General features: G+C 40.3%; 1 protein-coding gene across 7 annotated transcripts in view; it reads right to left on the reverse strand.

The window, feature by feature from the left end:
- Nucleotides 1–8,539: 8,539 nt before the first annotated feature.
- The window catches only part of LOC128693150 (serine-rich adhesin for platelets-like), a 299,245-nt gene continuing 289,293 nt past the window's right edge, over nucleotides 8,540–18,491 (reverse strand). For 5 of the 7 annotated variants that reach the window (XM_070089371.1, XM_070089370.1, XM_070089369.1 and 2 more), the window contains one exon: nucleotides 8,540–12,786. In XM_070089371.1, coding sequence (XP_069945472.1) covers nucleotides 11,501–12,786 — 1,286 coding nt within the window. In that variant the 3' untranslated portion in view covers nucleotides 8,540–11,500. The remainder of the gene's footprint in view (nucleotides 12,787–18,491) is intronic. The other 2 variants (XM_070089375.1, XR_011392523.1) reach the window with 2 other exon arrangements.

Below are 18,491 nucleotides of genomic sequence, written 5' to 3' on the forward strand. Positions count from 1 at the left end.
CAATGTAAACACTTCACATCTCCTACCCTTTCTAAGCCTCCTTGTTCATCTGTGATCCTGCTCTCTATCTTGCCCTTAATTCTTTCAATAATAACACTACCATACACTTTACCTGATATGCTCAACAGGTATATTTCCCTATAATTCTTCACTCTCTTTTGTCCCCCTTTCCTTTATTTATACAAAGGAACTATGCACATTTTCTGGCAGTCCCTAGGTACCTTTCCATCTTTCTTACAATTAGTGAACAAAAGTACATACTAACCAAGCCAAAACTATATCCCTACCTGTTTTTAACAATTCTGTCATGATCCCATCAATCCCAGCAGCTTTACCTCCTTACATTTTACTTGCTGCCTCACACACCTCCACCACTCTTACATCTGGCTCTTTCTCACTCCTAAAGGATGTTATTCCTCTCTGGCCAATACATGAAATCACTGCATTCCTTTCTTCATCAACATTTAGCTGCTCCTTAAAATATTTCCACCATCTTCCCAGTACCTCCAACTCTCCATGTAATAACTTCCTGCTTCAGCTATCAAATCCATTCGTTCCCTAGGCTTTCTCAGCCTATTAATCTCACTCCAAAAAGTTTCTTATTCTCAGCAAAATTTGTTGACAAACTCACCCACCCTCTCATGTGCTCTCCATTTATGCCTCTTCAAGGGGGGCTCCTTGGCGTGGTGAAGAGGCTCTTGGTCTGAGGAATTAGCCCTGTCGGTCTTCTTCCTCAGACCGAACCTAATTACCCCCCATTCTCCCCTCCCCTATCCCATCCTCCCCTTTTTCCATTCCTCCTCCTCCTCCTCACCCCTCCCTTTTGCCCTTCCTCTTTTTGGCCTTTGGGATTTCTCCCACAGGCGCGCTAGTTCCTAGGTAGGGGAAAGGACACCGGGGTCCATCCCATTCCGTTGAGGTTCTTGGCGGTGGCATAGTTTGCCGTGGAATCTGGATTGCCTGGGGATGTCCCGATCCCTCTCCGGTATCCCGGAGTGGCTTTGGGTGTCTTTCGGGTGACGGGTGTATCTCTGGAAGCCACCTTTCGGATTCCGGGGGTGGTGGCCGAAGGAGGTATGCTTTGTGGCGGATATCCGGCCGCCCTCTCTTTTGTCCACCGAGGTAGCTCGGCAGATGTGAGGTTGCTATCCCGGATTGCTGGTTTACTGGCATGAAGGGTAGGGTATGGCACGGGTTCCATGCTGCATCTGCGCTACTAGCGGTGCTGAGGTCCTCTTGGGCGCGGAGGGAGATTTCCAGCCCTTTCATTCCTCCTGGGAACTATTCCTCCCCACTCCCCCCTTTTTTATTCTTTTTTTTTATTTTTATTTTCTTTTCTTCGTTCTTTTTTTTTCTTAAAAACAAAAAGCAAAGGAGTAACCTAACCATGGCAGCCCTAGTCCATGAACCCACTACCCCCGGGCCCCTTCTTGATACTGCACCCCATTCTGACCCTGCCTTGTGTTTAGGCCACTCTTCGGACACTCCTGATGCCCCTGTACCTCTTGCTGGTGCTGTTTCCTCACCCGCTTCAGGTACCAGGGCTTCGACTGACTCCTTCGATTTGTCTGAACTCCGCTCTCCTTTGACTATGCTTCTGGCTTCTCCCTCTATGGTACAGCAATTTTCAAATCACCCGCCCATTTCACGCCGGACCAACTCCGGTCCTACTCCTAAACGCCAACGTCAATCTCCTGATGATGCTCCTTCGTTACCTTCCCATTCTACTCGGAAAAGACCGACACGTCAAGCACTCCCTCTCCATGCTCAGTTTTGGACCACACAATGGACTAAATTCTTTACTTTAAGACCGACTTCTTCTTCTGCCTACCTTTCTGACCATAGTATTGGCAAAGAGCTCCTGCATCATGTTGGTAGAGATATTTCATTTCATGCTCTCAAGAGCGGTATGCGCATCGTCACTGTCCAGAATGCTACCCAAGCTCATGATCTTTCTCTCCTTTCGAATATCGATACTACTCCTATCACTATTGAAAAACATCTTTCTCTCAATTCTTGTAGTGGTACTGTCATTCTGCCCCATACCATAGTCCAACAGAATTTCCAGTCATGTGGCAATGACATTTTTGAACAGCTGGAACTCCAGGATCTCCCAATCCTCAAAGTAGACACTTATGTCCTTCCTGCCCGGGGGCAGAGACGTTACCCTTGCAATGTGGCTCGTTTAACTTTTGACAGCCGAGAACTCCCGTCCTCTGTATATGTCGCGGGACATCGGTTACAAGTTCGAAAGGTGATACCTACACCGCAACAATGTAGAAATTGCTGGCGTTTTGGTCACCCAGCGAAATATTGCAGATCTATGGCCGAATGCCCAGTCTGTGGTGCCGACGACCATTCTAATACATCTTGCAGTCAACCTCCATCTTGCCTTAATTGTAATGAAGCTCACCCTTTGTACTCCCGCCGTTGCCAGGTCTACTTAAATGAACGTGAAATCTGTTGCCTCAAAGAGGCAGAAGGTCTCCCTTATGCTATGGCAGTTACTCGTCTCCGCCTCCAAGGGAGACTACCCCCTGTTTCTTATTCTTGTGTTTCCAAACATCCCCCCACTTCTGGGGTCCCATCTTCTGCAGCCTCCTCTGTTATTACCCCTCCCATAGTCACTACAGCATCTAATCCTTTTGCTGTCCTTGGCTCTGACGTCCCGACTACAACTCAGTCTGTTCTCACATCTTCGCGTCCTTCCTCACAAGCCCCAGTATCGACAAGACCTCGTACGACACCTAATACCAATCGCCCCTCTACTTCTCAGAAGTCCAAAAAATCCACATTGCTCAAATCTTCTTTGCCCCCTCCTTCCACCTCCACACTTTACCTTTCCAGTCTCTGTACCTAGTTCTTCCCCTCTCTCTGGCTCTATTACAAGTGTGGAGATTCACCCTCCTCCTCGTACTATGCCTTCCACCCCCGTCCCCTCCCAAGTTTCTCCCTCTTCTGCCACCTCCCAGGTTTCTGCCTCTTCTGTCCCCCCCACACTTCATCTCCAGTCCCTTACACTCTTCCCTCCCCCTCTACTTTGGTACAGTCCATTACTGTCCCAATCTTTACTCACCCTCCTCCTTCTATCTCCAATATGGTCTCCCATACATCTTTGAATTCAGAAACACTTGAAGCCATTTCAGAATATATTGCAGAGATTAAACCTTCAATGGACACTGATTCACTTCCTGTTCCTTCTCTTCCCTCTCCTCTATCTTCACAACCCCATTCTTCGCAACACTCCGTTCCTTCGCTACTTGAACGTCTTCCAATGCCACCACACGTTAGACTTTTCTAACCCCTCTAGTCCGTAGGTGCCTTTACCTACGGATTCCTGGTATTTTCTTCATCGCCAATCATGGCCTATTTACAGTGGAATATCCGCGGCCTCAGGGGTAATCGGGGTGAGCTTCAGATGTTGCTTTCCAGGTTTTCCCCTGTTGGTGCTTGCTTACAAGAACCAAAATTACACTCGGCTGTTTTCCAACCTATCTCAGGCTATAATTTATTGTATTCTTCGGATCCTTTCTCAGATGGGACCTTTAATGAAAGTGTCCTTCTTCTACGCAATGATATTCCGTACTGTCAACTATTTGTCCATACCTCGCTGCATTACACTGCAGCCCATATCCACTTGAATAAGTGGTTTACAATATGTTCTTTATATCTCTCTCCTTCTCGGGCATTTTCTATCCCAGACTTTGCCTTTCTTGTTTCATCCTTACCGCCACCACTTCTGTTACTTGGTGATTTTAATGCCCACCATTTCCTCTGGGGGGGTCTCATTGTGACTCACGTGGCATCCAGTTGGAGGCTTTTCTCGCCTCTCACCCCCTCCATGTTTTAAATATGGGTACTCCCACCCATTTTGATCCTCGTACTCATACTCTCTCTTGCATCGATCTATCAGTCTGCTCTTCCTCCACTGCACTAGACTTCACCTGGTCTGTTCTACCAGACTTACATGACAGCGATCATTTTCCGATCATTCTTACTTCTCCTTCATATTCACCACCTTTCCGTAGCCCTCGCTGGCAATTTGATCGGGCAAATTGGGATCTTTACTCACACCTCACTGCTTTTAGTGAGGTTCCTTCTTCATCCTCCATTGATGAGCTCCTACACATCTTCTCGACGTCAGTTTATACCGCAGCTTCTCATTCTATACCCCAAACCTCAGGCAGGCATTCTCAGAAGTGCGTGCCTTGGTGGTCTCCTGCTTGTGCTCGTGCAGTACGTTTGAAACGTGCTGCATGGGGCAGGTACCGGTACAATAGAACTGCTGAGAGACTTCTTGATTTTAAGCAGAAGCGTGCGATCGCTCGCCATGTCATCCGTGAAGCTAAACGCACTTGTTGGCGAGACTATGTTTCCACCATCACCTCTGCTTCTTCTATGAGTGCAGTCTGGAAAAAAGTGAGGAAATTGAGTGGTAAATACTCTCCTGACCCGGCTCCTGTTCTACGGGTCGTTGGTGTTGATGTAGCAAACCCTCTCGACGTTGCCATTGAACTTGGCACACATCTGGTCCGTATTTCCCGAGGGCTCCATCTATGCCCCTCGTTTCTTTCCTCAAAGTCTGCCAGAGAGTTAGTACCCTTGGACTTTTCTTCTCTCAGAAAAGAACAGTATAATGTGCCTTTTACACTTCAAGAACTGGAGGCAACGCTCTCAGCTTGCCGATCATCGGCAGCTGGGCCTGACGACATTCATATTCGTATGTTACAACATTTACATCGGTCAGCCCTTGTAGTCCTCTTACACCTCTTCAATCTTATTTGGGCACAAGGAGTTCTTCCCCAGCTGTGGAAATCTGCCATTGTTCTCCCTTTCCGCAAACCGGGTACTACAGGACATGATGCCTCCCACTATCGCCCCATCGCTCTTACTAGTGCAGTTTGCAATGTGATGGAACGTCTCGTAAATCGACGTTTAATGTGGTATTTCGAGATACACAACAGTCTCTCCGCTAGTCAATATGGCTTTCGTAAGGGTCGTTCTACCACAGACCCCTTACTACGTTTGGATACGTATGTTCATAATGCCTTTGCGAATAATCACTCAGTAATTGCCATATTTTTTGACCTTGAGAAGGCATATGACACAACTTGGAGGTATAATATTTTGGCCCAGGCCCATTCCTTAGGCCTCCGAGGCAATCTACCATCCTTCCTTAAGAACTTTTTAACTGACAGACATTTCCGTGTTCGAGTCAATAATGTTCTTTCCCCGGACTTCGTCCAAGCTGAAGGTGTCCCTCAGGGATGTGTTCTAAGCACAACACTTTTTCTCCTTGCTATAAATGATTTGGCCTCTGTTCTTCCACCCAATATTTGGTCATCACTCTATGTTGATGACTTCGCTATTGCTTGTGCAGGCGCTGACTGTCACCTTATTGCAGTTTCTCTCCAGCATGCGGTCGACCGTGTTTCCACTTGGGCCACCACGCATGGGTTTAAATTTTCACGTACCAAAACTCACCAAATTACTTTCACTAGACGCTCTGTTATCTCCGATCATCCTTTGTATCTCTATGGCTCCCGTATCCCCGAACGTGATACAGTCAGGTTTCTAGGCCTTCTCTTTGACCGTCGGTTATCCTGGAAACCTCACATTACCTCTCTGAAGGCAACTTGTCACAGCCGGCTAAACCTTCTTAAAACCCTTGCTCATCTTTCCTGGGGAGCTGATCGTCGAACTCTGCTTCGCCTACATTCAGCCCTCGTTTTATCGAAACTCGATTATGGTGACCAGATTTATTCCGCGGCCTCTCCTGCTACTCTCTCTAGCCTTAACTCTATCCATCACCAAGGATTACGTTTGTGCCTTGGTGCTTTTCGCTCTTCCCCTGTTGAGAGCCTCTATACAGAAGCGAATGTTCCATCCTTGTCTGATCGCAGTGATGCCCATTGCCTTCGCTACTATGTACGCTCTCACGATCTACACAATCCTTCCATTTATAGAATGGTCACCGATATTAGTAGACATTCTTTATTCGTTCGCCGCCCCTGTTTGCTCCGTCCCTTTTCTCTTCGCCTACATTCACTCTTGTCTTCCCTTCAGTTACCACCTTTATATGTTCATGTAGCATCTCACTTTTCCCTACCCCCCTGGGAAGTTCCAGCTGTTCGGGTCTGTTCTTTCTCACTCCCTTGCTCGAAAGCTCAACTGCCTACGGTGGCTTCCCGCTCTCTTTTTCTTGATCACTTCCACTCCCATTCTCATGCCACCGCTGTGTACACAGATGGCTCTAAGTCTTCAGACGGCGTCGGATTCGCAGCAGTGTTTCCGGACAGCGTCGTGCCGGGGCATTTACTATCTTCAGCTAGCATTTTTACTGCTGAACTGTATGCCATTCTTGCAGCACTTATTCGTATCGCATCTATGCCTGTGTCATCATTTGTAGTAGTCTCAGACTCCCTTAGTGCTCTACAGGCTATACGAAAATTTGATACATCTCATCCCCTAGTTCTCCGTATCCAACTTTGGCTACGCCGTATCTCTACCAAACATAAAGATATTGTTTTTTGTTGGGTCCCTGGTCATGTCGACGTACAGGGCAATGAACAGGCAGACACTGCTGCGCGGTCAGCAGTACATGACCTACCAATTTCCTATCGAGGTGTTCCATTTCTGGACTATTTTGCTGCAATAGCTACCCACCTTCGCACCCGTTGGCAACAACGTTGGTCAACTCTGCTCGGTAACAAACTTCATTCTATTAAACCGAGCATAGGTTACTGGCCGTCTTCTTGTCATCAGTGCCGAGGTTGGGAGACCACTCTCTCCCGCCTTCGCATTGGCCACACTCGTCTTACTCATGGGTATCTCATGGAGAGGCACCCTGTTCCTCTCTGTGAGCAGTGTCAAGTTCCAGTATCGATTAGCCACATTCTGTTAGACTGCCCTCTCTATCAACGAGCACGCAGAATTTACCTCCAACGTCGTCTTCGTTCTACTACTCTCTCTTTACCTTCCCTTCTTGCTGATGGACCCTCCTTTAATCCTGACTCTCTCATTGACTTCTTGACGACTGATTTACTCCACAAACTCTGATGATACTTTTCGCACTCCCCTCAGCCCTTTCTAGTTCAGTCTCTTGCTGCCCTTCACCATCCACTACCCCGCTGTTATCCGTAACCTATTACTTATCCATCTCCCTTTTGCCACCTGATGCCCTCGCTTCCTTCCTGCCCTGCAGCGCTGTATAGTCCTTGTGGCTTAGCACTTCTTTTTGATTATAATAATAATAATCTCCATTTATGCTCTCTCACCACTTTTGTAACCTCTCTATTGCCCTCTGTATACCCCATCCTCCTTATAGCTCGTCTGCTTCGTAAAAACCTCTCATATGCTTATTTTTTCTCTCTTAGCACTCCCTTTACCTAATCATTCTGCCAATTGCTCCTCTTCTCTCCATCACCCACAATCCTGCATCCACAAAAAGTCTGGTGCACATTTTAACACTGCATTCTTAAATCTACCCCATACCTCTTCAATTTCCTCATTACCTATGCTCTCACTAGCCCATCTTTTTCTCAATCCAGTGGAACCTCAGTACTTCGAAATTAATTCATTCCAGAAGGCTGTTCGAGTACTGAACAAATTTTTCCCATAAGGAATAATGTAAATTAGATTAATCCATTTCAGACCCCCAAAAATACACTTACAGCAACTTTGCAGTGTATTATCATATGGTATTTATGATTGTATTCTCATTTTCTTGGTCTCATTTGATGGAATAAATAATATATTACAGAAGTAGTGATGATTTTGAATGATTTACAGACAAAGTACCTTGAAATTGAGCTCAAAGTAGCAGAAATGTTTAATTTTTTTCTTTTACAAAGTTCAATCAAAGCCTCCCCCCATTATCAGTTACCTCTGGCACCCCAAACTTACCTGCTACACCCTCTACAATAGTTTCTCTAATTTAGTATTAGGTCCATGACCACAGTTAATATATAAAGAAGAAATATCCTAACTAATAGGCCAAAAAAAGAGGGAGAATTGAGGGTATCTGGATTTAATCCAAGGAAATGAATAAGATGTTCAGTTCCTTAAATCAAAGGGCCCCTATACCATGGCTAGGAACTTTCCTTGAAGATATTAGTCTCCAGATTTGCAACCACTTTGGCACAGAAAGCCAGTGGCACCCATGGCATTTACACAGGCTTCCATCCCTAACCACAAATATGTGACTAACCATTAAGGGCCCCACAGGTTCTAACATTTTCCATGAATACGATAAAAATCACAGATGTAGCTGTGAATAACAGCACAACGTTACATTTTAACTTCTTGGGGGGCTCACTGAACCCATAGGAGTTGTATAACACCTTTGAGAATAAGGGAGAGATTTGATCCAAGGGAGAGGTAGCTCCAATTCTTCAGATCAAGAGCCATTTACCAGAACCAGGGAGTGTTTAATTGTTCCATTTGTATTATCCTTCAGTCAAGTTCATCATTTTAGCATTAGTTACCAGATGTGCATCACTCTTAGAGGCAAAAGATTGGGGGACATTAAAACTCAGCAAAAATTTTGACTATAATGATGTAAGAATTAGGAAACTACAAAATCTATATACACTAGTTACCATACTATCTTACAACAGTTAAATACATGTGAAATGCATGTCTCATAACTTTATATATATGTGCATGTATGTGTGTGTGTGTGTGTGTGTGTGTGTGTGTGTGTATATGTATATATATATATATATATATACATATAATGTATATATATATGTATATATATATATATATATATGTCGTGCCGAATAGGCAGAACTTGCCATCTTGGCTTAAATACCAACGCTCATCTTGCCATATAGGACAAGTGAAAATTTGTGTATGCAATAATTTCGCCAAAATCATTCTGAACCTAACGAAAAAAATATATTTCATTGTGTTTGTTTAGTATTAAATTATTGTAAACAAATGTAAAATATATTTAGTTAGGTTAGGCTAAAATAAATTACTCTTGTTATAATAAGGTTAGGTAAGTTTTCTAAGATTCTTTTAATGCAAAATTGAAAATTTTTGCATTAACATTAATGGAAAAAAATATATCTTTAAACGTATAAGAGAAAATTTCAGAAAGGACTTAATTTTAAATGAGTTCTTGCTAATTGACCAGTTTTACATATTCGGCACGACATATATATATATATATATATATATATATATATATATATATATATATATATATATATATATATATATATATATATATATATATATATATATATATATATATATATAAAATATACACACACACACATACATACATACATACATATATATAATATACACAATTTGAGATCTACCTTCATGGATGTTATGAATCATGGCAGTCACATATACACCACTCATGGGAAGAAAGGACGTATGTAAATTTGTGTGATTGGTCCTCTTGCACACAATGTCTACACTTCTAATATTTTTCATTTTGTCCAAAGCCACAATAAAAAACTGACACTTTGGGAAACTACCAAGTACTGTATAGAAAAACAGAAAAATATATCTGAAGTAAAAAATGTATTTATAGGATTATTAATCAAGAAATGAGCAGACATCTGGATTTATGTAGTTTTTCTGTTAAGCTGTGCATTATCTTAAATTACAAAATTCTAACATATAAGAAATTACCAAATATTCACATATAAAACAAATATCTGAAATAATAAGAGATTTAACATTCCACGTACAATTAAAGAAAATTCTCACTAGACTGCACCTAGATTCTTCTGGGATATTTAATCAACTATTACTGCTATTGCTGTCAAAATACTGCGTTTAGTTTATGTTGGATGCAATAGACATTTGCAAAGTAATGTTTATACATATCTGGATGTTGTAAAACGAATTGAGATGAACTATTTAAAACTTCTCTCCAATTATACCTCTTGTATTATTTGTTCTTGTTAAGGAGCAATGCACCTGATAGTCTTAATTTCACAAATTAAATAGGTGAATTTATTGCAAATTACAGCTGGACCTGAACTTACGATATTCCACCCCTCTTGGGAGATACCAAAGTGCTGTTGAGGGGCTCTTGATCCAAGAAATTGAACTTATCATCCCCTTCTTTGGATCATAAATAATTGCCTCCCATTCCCCAGGTGTTGTATGACCCCTGTGGGTTTGGCACTTATCTATTATAATAAATAAAAATTTTCAAATTAAGAGGCCTGAAAGACATATTGAGAGAATATTTGATGAATGTCTCTCTACAGTTATGAACATATGTGACAACCATCCTTTTTCCTGTCTTTTTTTGAAGGATAAGTCTCAAGGTTGCAAATAACTTTTTTTAAATCGAAACACCGGGAATGCAACTTATTCGTAAGTTAGGGTCCTACCGTATATGCAGAAGTACCGAGAAACTGCAGTTGATGCAATACTGTACTGAAGATAAGGGAAGGGTAGAACACGCTTGGGGTCTAGACTCAGTCTTCACTGTGTCAATTTGGAATACTTTAATGTTGGTTTTATACAACTACAACACAATCACCACTCCAGAATGAGGTATCCCTACTAGCATACAAGACACATCTCTTACAACTTTTATACACCATATCTTTATTGCAAGTTTCATTGATGCAAAAAATTATATACTTTTCTTGCATATTTATTATAATTATATATAAAAATGGTCTTCTTGATAAGTTACAATACACTGAAAAAAATTATGTTAGGAAGTTGTATCTTGGATATCTAATGCTGGGGAGGATTGCACAAAGTGTCTTCCTCAATGTCAAGCAGTTTTACATTCTTGGTCATTTAAGGGAACACGGTCCTACATCCCTTGTAGTAGTCTACATTTATTATCAGAGGATTCAAATAATCAGAAAGGTAGTTAAATGCTTGCAACACTTAAGTCAATTATTGCATAAATACATCTATGCAAGACACAGATCTGCATCTTCCTAAACCCTACTTAGGTGCCCTAACTCCATAGTGACTAGCAAATGCTCTAGCTGTTGAGATACATAATTTAACACACTTGATACCATTTCACCTGTTTATCTCTCACAAATACTAACATGACTTAATCAAAATAATCAGAAAAAAGCCACCTTTATCTATACTGCTTTTGGCAAATCTTCCACATCATGTGAGCCTAGGGAAGCATAAGCATGTTAGTATGAGAATACAGTGGAAGACAACAGCTTTAATTATTAGAAACTGAAAATTTTTATTTTTGAAATATATTCACATAATATGGAAATATTGTCATGGTCACAATAAGTCGGAATGTGCTTATCCATGGACCTTTGAATAAAATAAAATAAATTAAAGAAATAAATAACCCCACAGCTACTTAAACTAATACAAAATTTCATAATGGCAATCATGCACAGTGCAAACAAAAAAAAAAAGTAAAAATAAAAGAATCTGTGCTCCCTTACATTAAATCCCATGAAGCACCATATCTGGCAGAGCACAATGGCATCACATATCAAGTCTTCATGATCATAAACTAATAAGCTGGCTAACAGTCTTTATAAAAAACTTCATCGCCACTATCAATAGGTGAGAAGTTTTCAGCACAAGAGTCACTGAGGGAAAGCCTTCCCCCACAACGTTCAGAGCCTTCACTTGACCCACTGTCACACAGAGACTTGCCAGTAAAGGATTCTAATGGGTCAGCTTTCTTTAACCTCGCTAATCTAGGACTTCTAATACCACTCTTGTTAGACTGTTGTTGAAGGTTTTGTTGCTGCTGTTGTCGCTGTTGAAGAGATGAGCGTATACGAGGAGAAGGCTTAACTGCTCGGCTTGAAAAGCCTTTAGGTGGCAATGATTTTTCACACTGAGTTTTAAATTTTTTTGTAGATTCACAGCAAAAATCTTTAGACGTATCTCCTCTTTGCAATGTAGAAGATTCAGCTGCTTTTTTGGAAGACATGAGAGATGTTTGGATACGAGGGATACGCGTTGGGGAGCTGGTTTTTGTGTTACTGCTCAGTGCTCTCTCAACAGAACTATGTGATCCACTGGAGGACTTATTACTAATACCTTTATCTTTTACCCTAAACTGAGGAGAAGGTGTTCTACTGGATGGCGAGTTCCCTTGTCTAACACTACACTTTGAGGCTCCAATGATGTTTCTGTCACTCACTTTACTCTTAGTAGGGGTCCATGCCCTAGTTTTGTTTGTACTGACTGGGGAACTGGACTTATAGTGATTAGCTCTGGTACTGCTTGTACTGGAAGCACTCCTAGCTGGGATGGTAGGCATAGTGGCAGGTTGTTTGATTCCTGAGATATGATTCACCTTGTTGAGCTGCCGTATAGCACTCTTGACACTACCAATACTGCGAGTATCCACACCCTCCTGTTCATCGGCCAGACCTTGACAACCACGATTACATTCACTAACATCACTTTTCCCAGTTCTGTTTTTCTCTTCCAAGTTACTTCTGTTTTTCTCTTCAAAGTTACTTATGCTTTTTTTAAATATATTACTTTCTACTTTAGGCAAAACAGCACCAACACTCCTACTCATGTAAGGAAATGCTGAGGTATCTGTGTGTAACAGCACAGAAGTGCTAGTGGTAATGATTGATTTATTTACTCTGCCTGAAGAAGCAGTGAGGTCCTGTGAGCCCAGATCTGAATGGGAAGTGGAAAAGTCACAAAGAAATTCAAATTCTTGCAGAGCTGCCTTCTCTTGCTCTCCATATCTTACAAACAAGTCTTTTCGGCCAATGACAGTGGGACGAGGGGCTCCACTTCCAATAATTATTCGGCCACCACCACCACTACGATGTGATACTGTGGGGAAAAAAATTGCATCCATAAACTTTCAACAGAATGTTTGTAATTATTTAAGAAGTTATTGGTTATAAAACTACTTTAATACAAATACAAAATATGCATTATGAATTTACAAACATTATATTAAAGTACTCTTGAGAATACATATGGTGCAGTACAAAAAGTAAACAAGAAAATTAACAGGAATCCTTTAATAAACTTAGCCTAAAATTCACTGAAAACTTGCATATAGGTCTGTAGGAAAAATAAAAATTGATGCAAAGGGTTTGTAAGTGATGACAAAGCATTGTTATACAATAAGACAGAAAAAGGGAGAGGATCTAAATTATTACAGATCCCATGCACATTCATATACATATAACAGAATCAACTTGTGACAACAAGCAGAGCAAGTTATGCAAAATAAATAGAACCACTTAAGTCATTATATGGCAACAGGTTTATGTGGATTGCTAGAACCACATTAATCAGTAATGGTATGTGTGCCTGACTGTACATTTTTCCAGTTTAGTAACTTATTTACTACAATTACTGAAAATGTAAGTCCTGCTCAACAGTGAAAAATATACCTATAGTGTCTATGAAAGTTAATGGCTAAAAGAATAACTTGCAACTTTAATGAATACTGACTATGCCATAGCACATGCTCCTCTTGTTGGGCACATAAGGCAACAGCTTAGGGTCATTCTTGTGATACTGGTTATATGGTCATGCAGAAATCTTTTAAATTTTGATATCTATTGGTGTAGGCCTATTTTATCAAATAATGTCATAGCCATACTTAGTAATTACTGGTAAGGGTACCTTCAGTCTTTAAGTCCCTACTAGTACATTATTAATATTTTAATGGAAATAAAAAAAACATTTAGCATCTGTATCTACGTACAGTATAGTAAATGTAACGGATTTCAGATACATCAATTGTGGTGGTGCGATAAGCAAATAATGGTGGTGAAGACTTATGCAAAGTCATTCTGAGGGTCAATGGCCCTGCAGCCCAATCCTTGACCAGGCCTTCTGGTAGATCAGACCTCATCAACCAGGCTGTTTCTGCTGGCTGCACACAATCCAATGTATGAACCACAGCCCAGCTGATCAAACACTGACATTAGGTATCTGTCCAGTTCCCTCTTGAAGGCAGCCAGGGGTCTATTGGTAATTCCCCATATGCATAGTGAGAAGCTCTTGAAGTCTTAGTGTACTTATGATGCCTCTTTATCATTGGGGTATGTTGCACCAACTGCCTAGTCTTTTGTTTTCTTAGGGAATGATTTCTGTATGAAGATTTGTTACCAGATCCTCTAGGGTTTTCCAGGTGTAGATGTATCATTCTTACCTGCATTCTAGGGAATACAGGTCAAGGGACTTAAAACTTTTCCAGTAATTAAGGTGCTTGACTAAACTTATACATGCAGTGAAAGTTCTCTGTACATTCTCTAGATTTGTGATTTCACCTGCCATGAATGGGGCTATTAGTGTACAGCAGTATTCCAGAGAGAACAAGTGACTTAAAAAAGATCATCAATGGTATTGCATCGCTTCTTTTAAAAGTTCTCATTATCTATCCTATCATTTTCCTTGCAGATGTGATAATGACACTGTTGTGATCTTTGAAGGTGAGATCCTCTGATATTAACACTCCCTAGCCCTTCACATTTGTTTTTTCCTCTATTGTGTGATTAGAGATGGTAATATACTCTGTTCTAGCTATTATTTTCTCTAGTTTTCCATAATGGAGTACAAATTTGAAACTTGTCTTCATTGAACATCATATTGTTTTCTGTGGCCTATTTAAAAACTTGGTTTATATCCACTTGGAGATTTACTCTGTCCTTAATGGATGACACTCGTGCAAATTCTAGTATTGTCTGCAAAAGAAGTAAACAGGATTTTGGCCAGACAAAGGTTCGGTGTGTCTGCTGCATTTGGGGTTCCAGTTGTGTCATTGATGCAGCAGATTAAGTCTGCTGCATGAGGCATTTGTCTGGTGTGGGCCAGAACGGCTGCATCTGGGACCTGTCTGTTTGTTATTTTGGATGAGTCGGATTGTTGGCCCTGCCTACCTCAGTTATTGTCAGCATATGCTCACACAATCATCATTTGTCATTCATTCTAAAAAATTTTCCCTTGGTGTATGACACTAAAAATGAAAGGTAACCATAGAAGTTCATTCAAAATAGACTCATTTGATTTCCCATACTCTAATCTCTCCTTTTACTTAAGCTTTCCTTATCAGCATCGATAGAAACCAGTTTACAATAATGAGACACTGCCAAAAAATTAAGCGAGCCTATAATACCTCATTATGACTCTACAGATTTCATATTTCTTAATGAATGTGTGCCAAAAATTGAACTTAACATACATATCATGTGACTGTATAAAAAAAAAATGAATGAATTTGGTCTAAAGAAAACTGAGGAAAAGAAATATAAAATTCAGTCATACTCTCTCTGGCTGGGTTTCCATTTCTTCTGACTTGGCACATGACACTCAAATTGAAATTAGCCATAAGATTTTATTCAAAATACACTCATTGGAACCATCTGTTTCTCTTCAACCAACTACATATACCCAACCATCTATGTCTCTCATAATATCTGCAGTTTTATTAGTGGAGCTGGAACCACCCGTTTCTCTTCAACCAACTACATATACTCGACCATCTACGTGTCCCATAACATATGCAGTTTTATTAGTGGAGCTCTGCAGCTCTACTTCAGAATAAAAGTTATTCTGAGTCACTACTTGAGGTTATGGCACAAAAGGTAAGAAAAATTACTGTTCAGTGATGTACCTTACTTTTGAAATCTTTTATGTTCAGGTAATTAACTGTACTGTGCTATATTTGTTTATGCTTTGTGTGCCCAGTAGTGTTACTGATGCAGCAGACTAAGTCTGCAGCATGGGGCATTTATCCTTGAATGGCAGTGGACCTGGTGTGTTATATCAGTCACTTCACTGCAACAGATTTTCACAGACACCTTTTTCCCTATTAGTCTATTATAGTGAGGTTTCACTGTATATCTTAGCTGCTGTAAAGTGAAACAGCCTCTTCCCTTAAAGAATGCATATACAGTACACATATTACTTTAAAATATTTTAGTCCTTAGCTTATAGAGAGTGGTGAATATACTTATTGTAGAAAGTCTGAATAAATGAAGAATGGGTATACAGTAGACCGTCATTTAACACGGTAGTTACGTTTCTGAAAATGCTGTGTTAGGTAAAACAGTGTTAGATGAACTGAAGAACTTATGGAAAAAATAGACTTATGTTCCTAGGAGACCCAAAAAAAAAGCCAAAACTTTTTTTAGGCCTCCACATCTTACAAAAATAAAAGTGAATATGTAATTGTAGTTCATTGTCATGATGTATTATGTTGTTTTTACTGCTTAAGACTACAACTGCAACAGAAATTATAGTATTTCTTACCTTAAATTGTGGGTGCTGGTGTTTGTGGAGAGTGGAGAGTTATGCTGTGGCCCTACTGGGCTGAGGTGGATGGTAGAGGTTCTGGTTCTGAAGTCGATGGTTGTACTGGAGTGTGCATAAATTCTGTAATGGTTTTCTGTTCTATTTTACCCTATTGAATATTATACAATTGAGGGTAAGGTATCAGCTGCTCTAGACACCGTTTCAGGGTCCGCTTCAGTGAAAAAGTCTAACTTTAAGTCATTCAGTAAGTCAGTCAAGTCATTCAGTCAGCCAGTAAGTTATTCAATCAAGTCAGTGTCAGTCAAGTCATTCAGTCAGTAAGTTATTCAGTCAAGTCAGTGTCAGTCAAGTCATTCAGTCAGCCAAGTCAGTAAGTCATTAAATCAGTCAGTCAATCACACAAACTCATGTTTACCTCATTTTATGTGCACAAAGTGAGCTTCATTACGGCTACAGGTTGTCTTGTCTAATATAACTGTTTTCTTCATTAATTCTAAGATTTAACCTGTAAACGGTCCAAACGTATTTGTACGTTCACTACCCCAGTGCCCCTAATATTTTGAAAAATTAAAAAAAAAAAAAAAATTTTTTTTTAATGAAAATAAAGAGCACATTTTTCTTAGTGTTATAGGATGAAAATAAAAAAATTAGGGTCAGTACTTACTGAGATATGAGGCTACAAAGTTGGCACTTAATGCTCACCTGACGGCAACACAGAGTCCTGCCATTTGCAGAAGTGTTGCCGATGTACCATTTTTTCTCATTTTTATATTATTTTATATAATTTTTATGTTCTGATAATTACAATTTATTGTAGTTCTTGTCATTTCATAACCAATCATTATTCTGACACTAATATTAGGTACTGAAATTGTACTTAAATTGTCACAAACACATTGACAGGTGGACATTTACACCTGCCTTGGTCATTTACTAATGTCTAGGAATATATACAAAGTATTTATAGGTCCCAGCAATGTTTTGGATACACGGGAATATAGAAGAAGAAGGAAGGAGGAGGAGGATTATTATTATAATCAAAAAGAAGCGCTAAGCCACAAGGAGGAGGAGGAGGAAGGAAGGAAGGAGGAGAAAGAAGGAAGAAGAAAGAAATTCCCTTGAAGCAATGTTTAAGACAGGTGTTCAGTGACAAGCATCCTGGAGGGCAGAGATAAGAGAAGATAAGCTATGACATTTGATGGGTGCCAGTGAGGGTGCAGAGATGAGGGATGACATTTGATGAGCTTGTAACTCTGATTATCTCTCTCTCTTATTTCTCTGCTTGTCTCTGTCTCAGAGAGAGCCACTGTGAACCAACAGGTATTCTTATGCATTATATCTACAAGTACAGTATAGCACTTCGGATTTTTTAGGTTATCCTAGGTAATTTACACTACGTATGTATAATTGTGTTTGTGTGTACCTGTGAGACAGAGACAGAGATAGACAGAAATAGACAGAGACAGATAGACCCTAAACTTGGGGTTAACATCGCTTTCCTCCTAAAAGGGGTGTTAATACTATTACATCAGTGAATCCTTGGTGGTTTGCCCAACTGTTTGCTCTGGCTGGCACTCGATATAACTGGTGCTCCCACAAGGTACTAAGTGGTCCCAGATTTTTTTAACACAGTGCACACCGAGTGTTAACCCTTTGAGGGTTTCGGCCATACTAGTACGGCTTACGACCCAGGGTTTTTGACGTACTAGTACGCCTAAACTCTAGCGCCCTCAAATCTGGTGAGAGAAAGCTGGTAGGCCTACATATGAAAGACTAGGTCTATGTGGTCAGTGTGCACAGTATAAAAAAAATCCTGCAGCACAGTGTGTAATGAGAAAAAAAAACTGACCATGTTTTTGGAATAAAACAGCGACTTTGCACTGTATTTTCGTATGGTATTTATTGTTGTATTCTACTTTTCTTGGTCTCATTTTATAGAATGGAAGACATATTACAAAAATTAAGATGATTTTGACTGGTTTTACAATGAAAAGTACCTTGAAAATGAGCGCAAAACAGCAGAAATGTTCGATTTTTATCAAAGTTCAAAAGTAAACAAATCATGCCAGGCGTCCAATACACGTCAACTGGTGAGTCTAATATTCTTTCACAAGTACGCTAATATTATTTATACCATTTCTACACTAATGCAGCAGTCTGCATAACAGTAAATCTTCTATTTTTTGTAATAATAAAAATTCAAAGTGGAAAGCCAAAGAAATATAAGAGGGGCCTGGTGATGTGACTAACGAACAGAGAACTTG

Source organism: Cherax quadricarinatus, chromosome 28, assembly GCF_038502225.1.
Source record: "Cherax quadricarinatus isolate ZL_2023a chromosome 28, ASM3850222v1, whole genome shotgun sequence".
In the NCBI taxonomy this organism is placed as follows: domain Eukaryota; kingdom Metazoa; phylum Arthropoda; class Malacostraca; order Decapoda; family Parastacidae; genus Cherax; species Cherax quadricarinatus.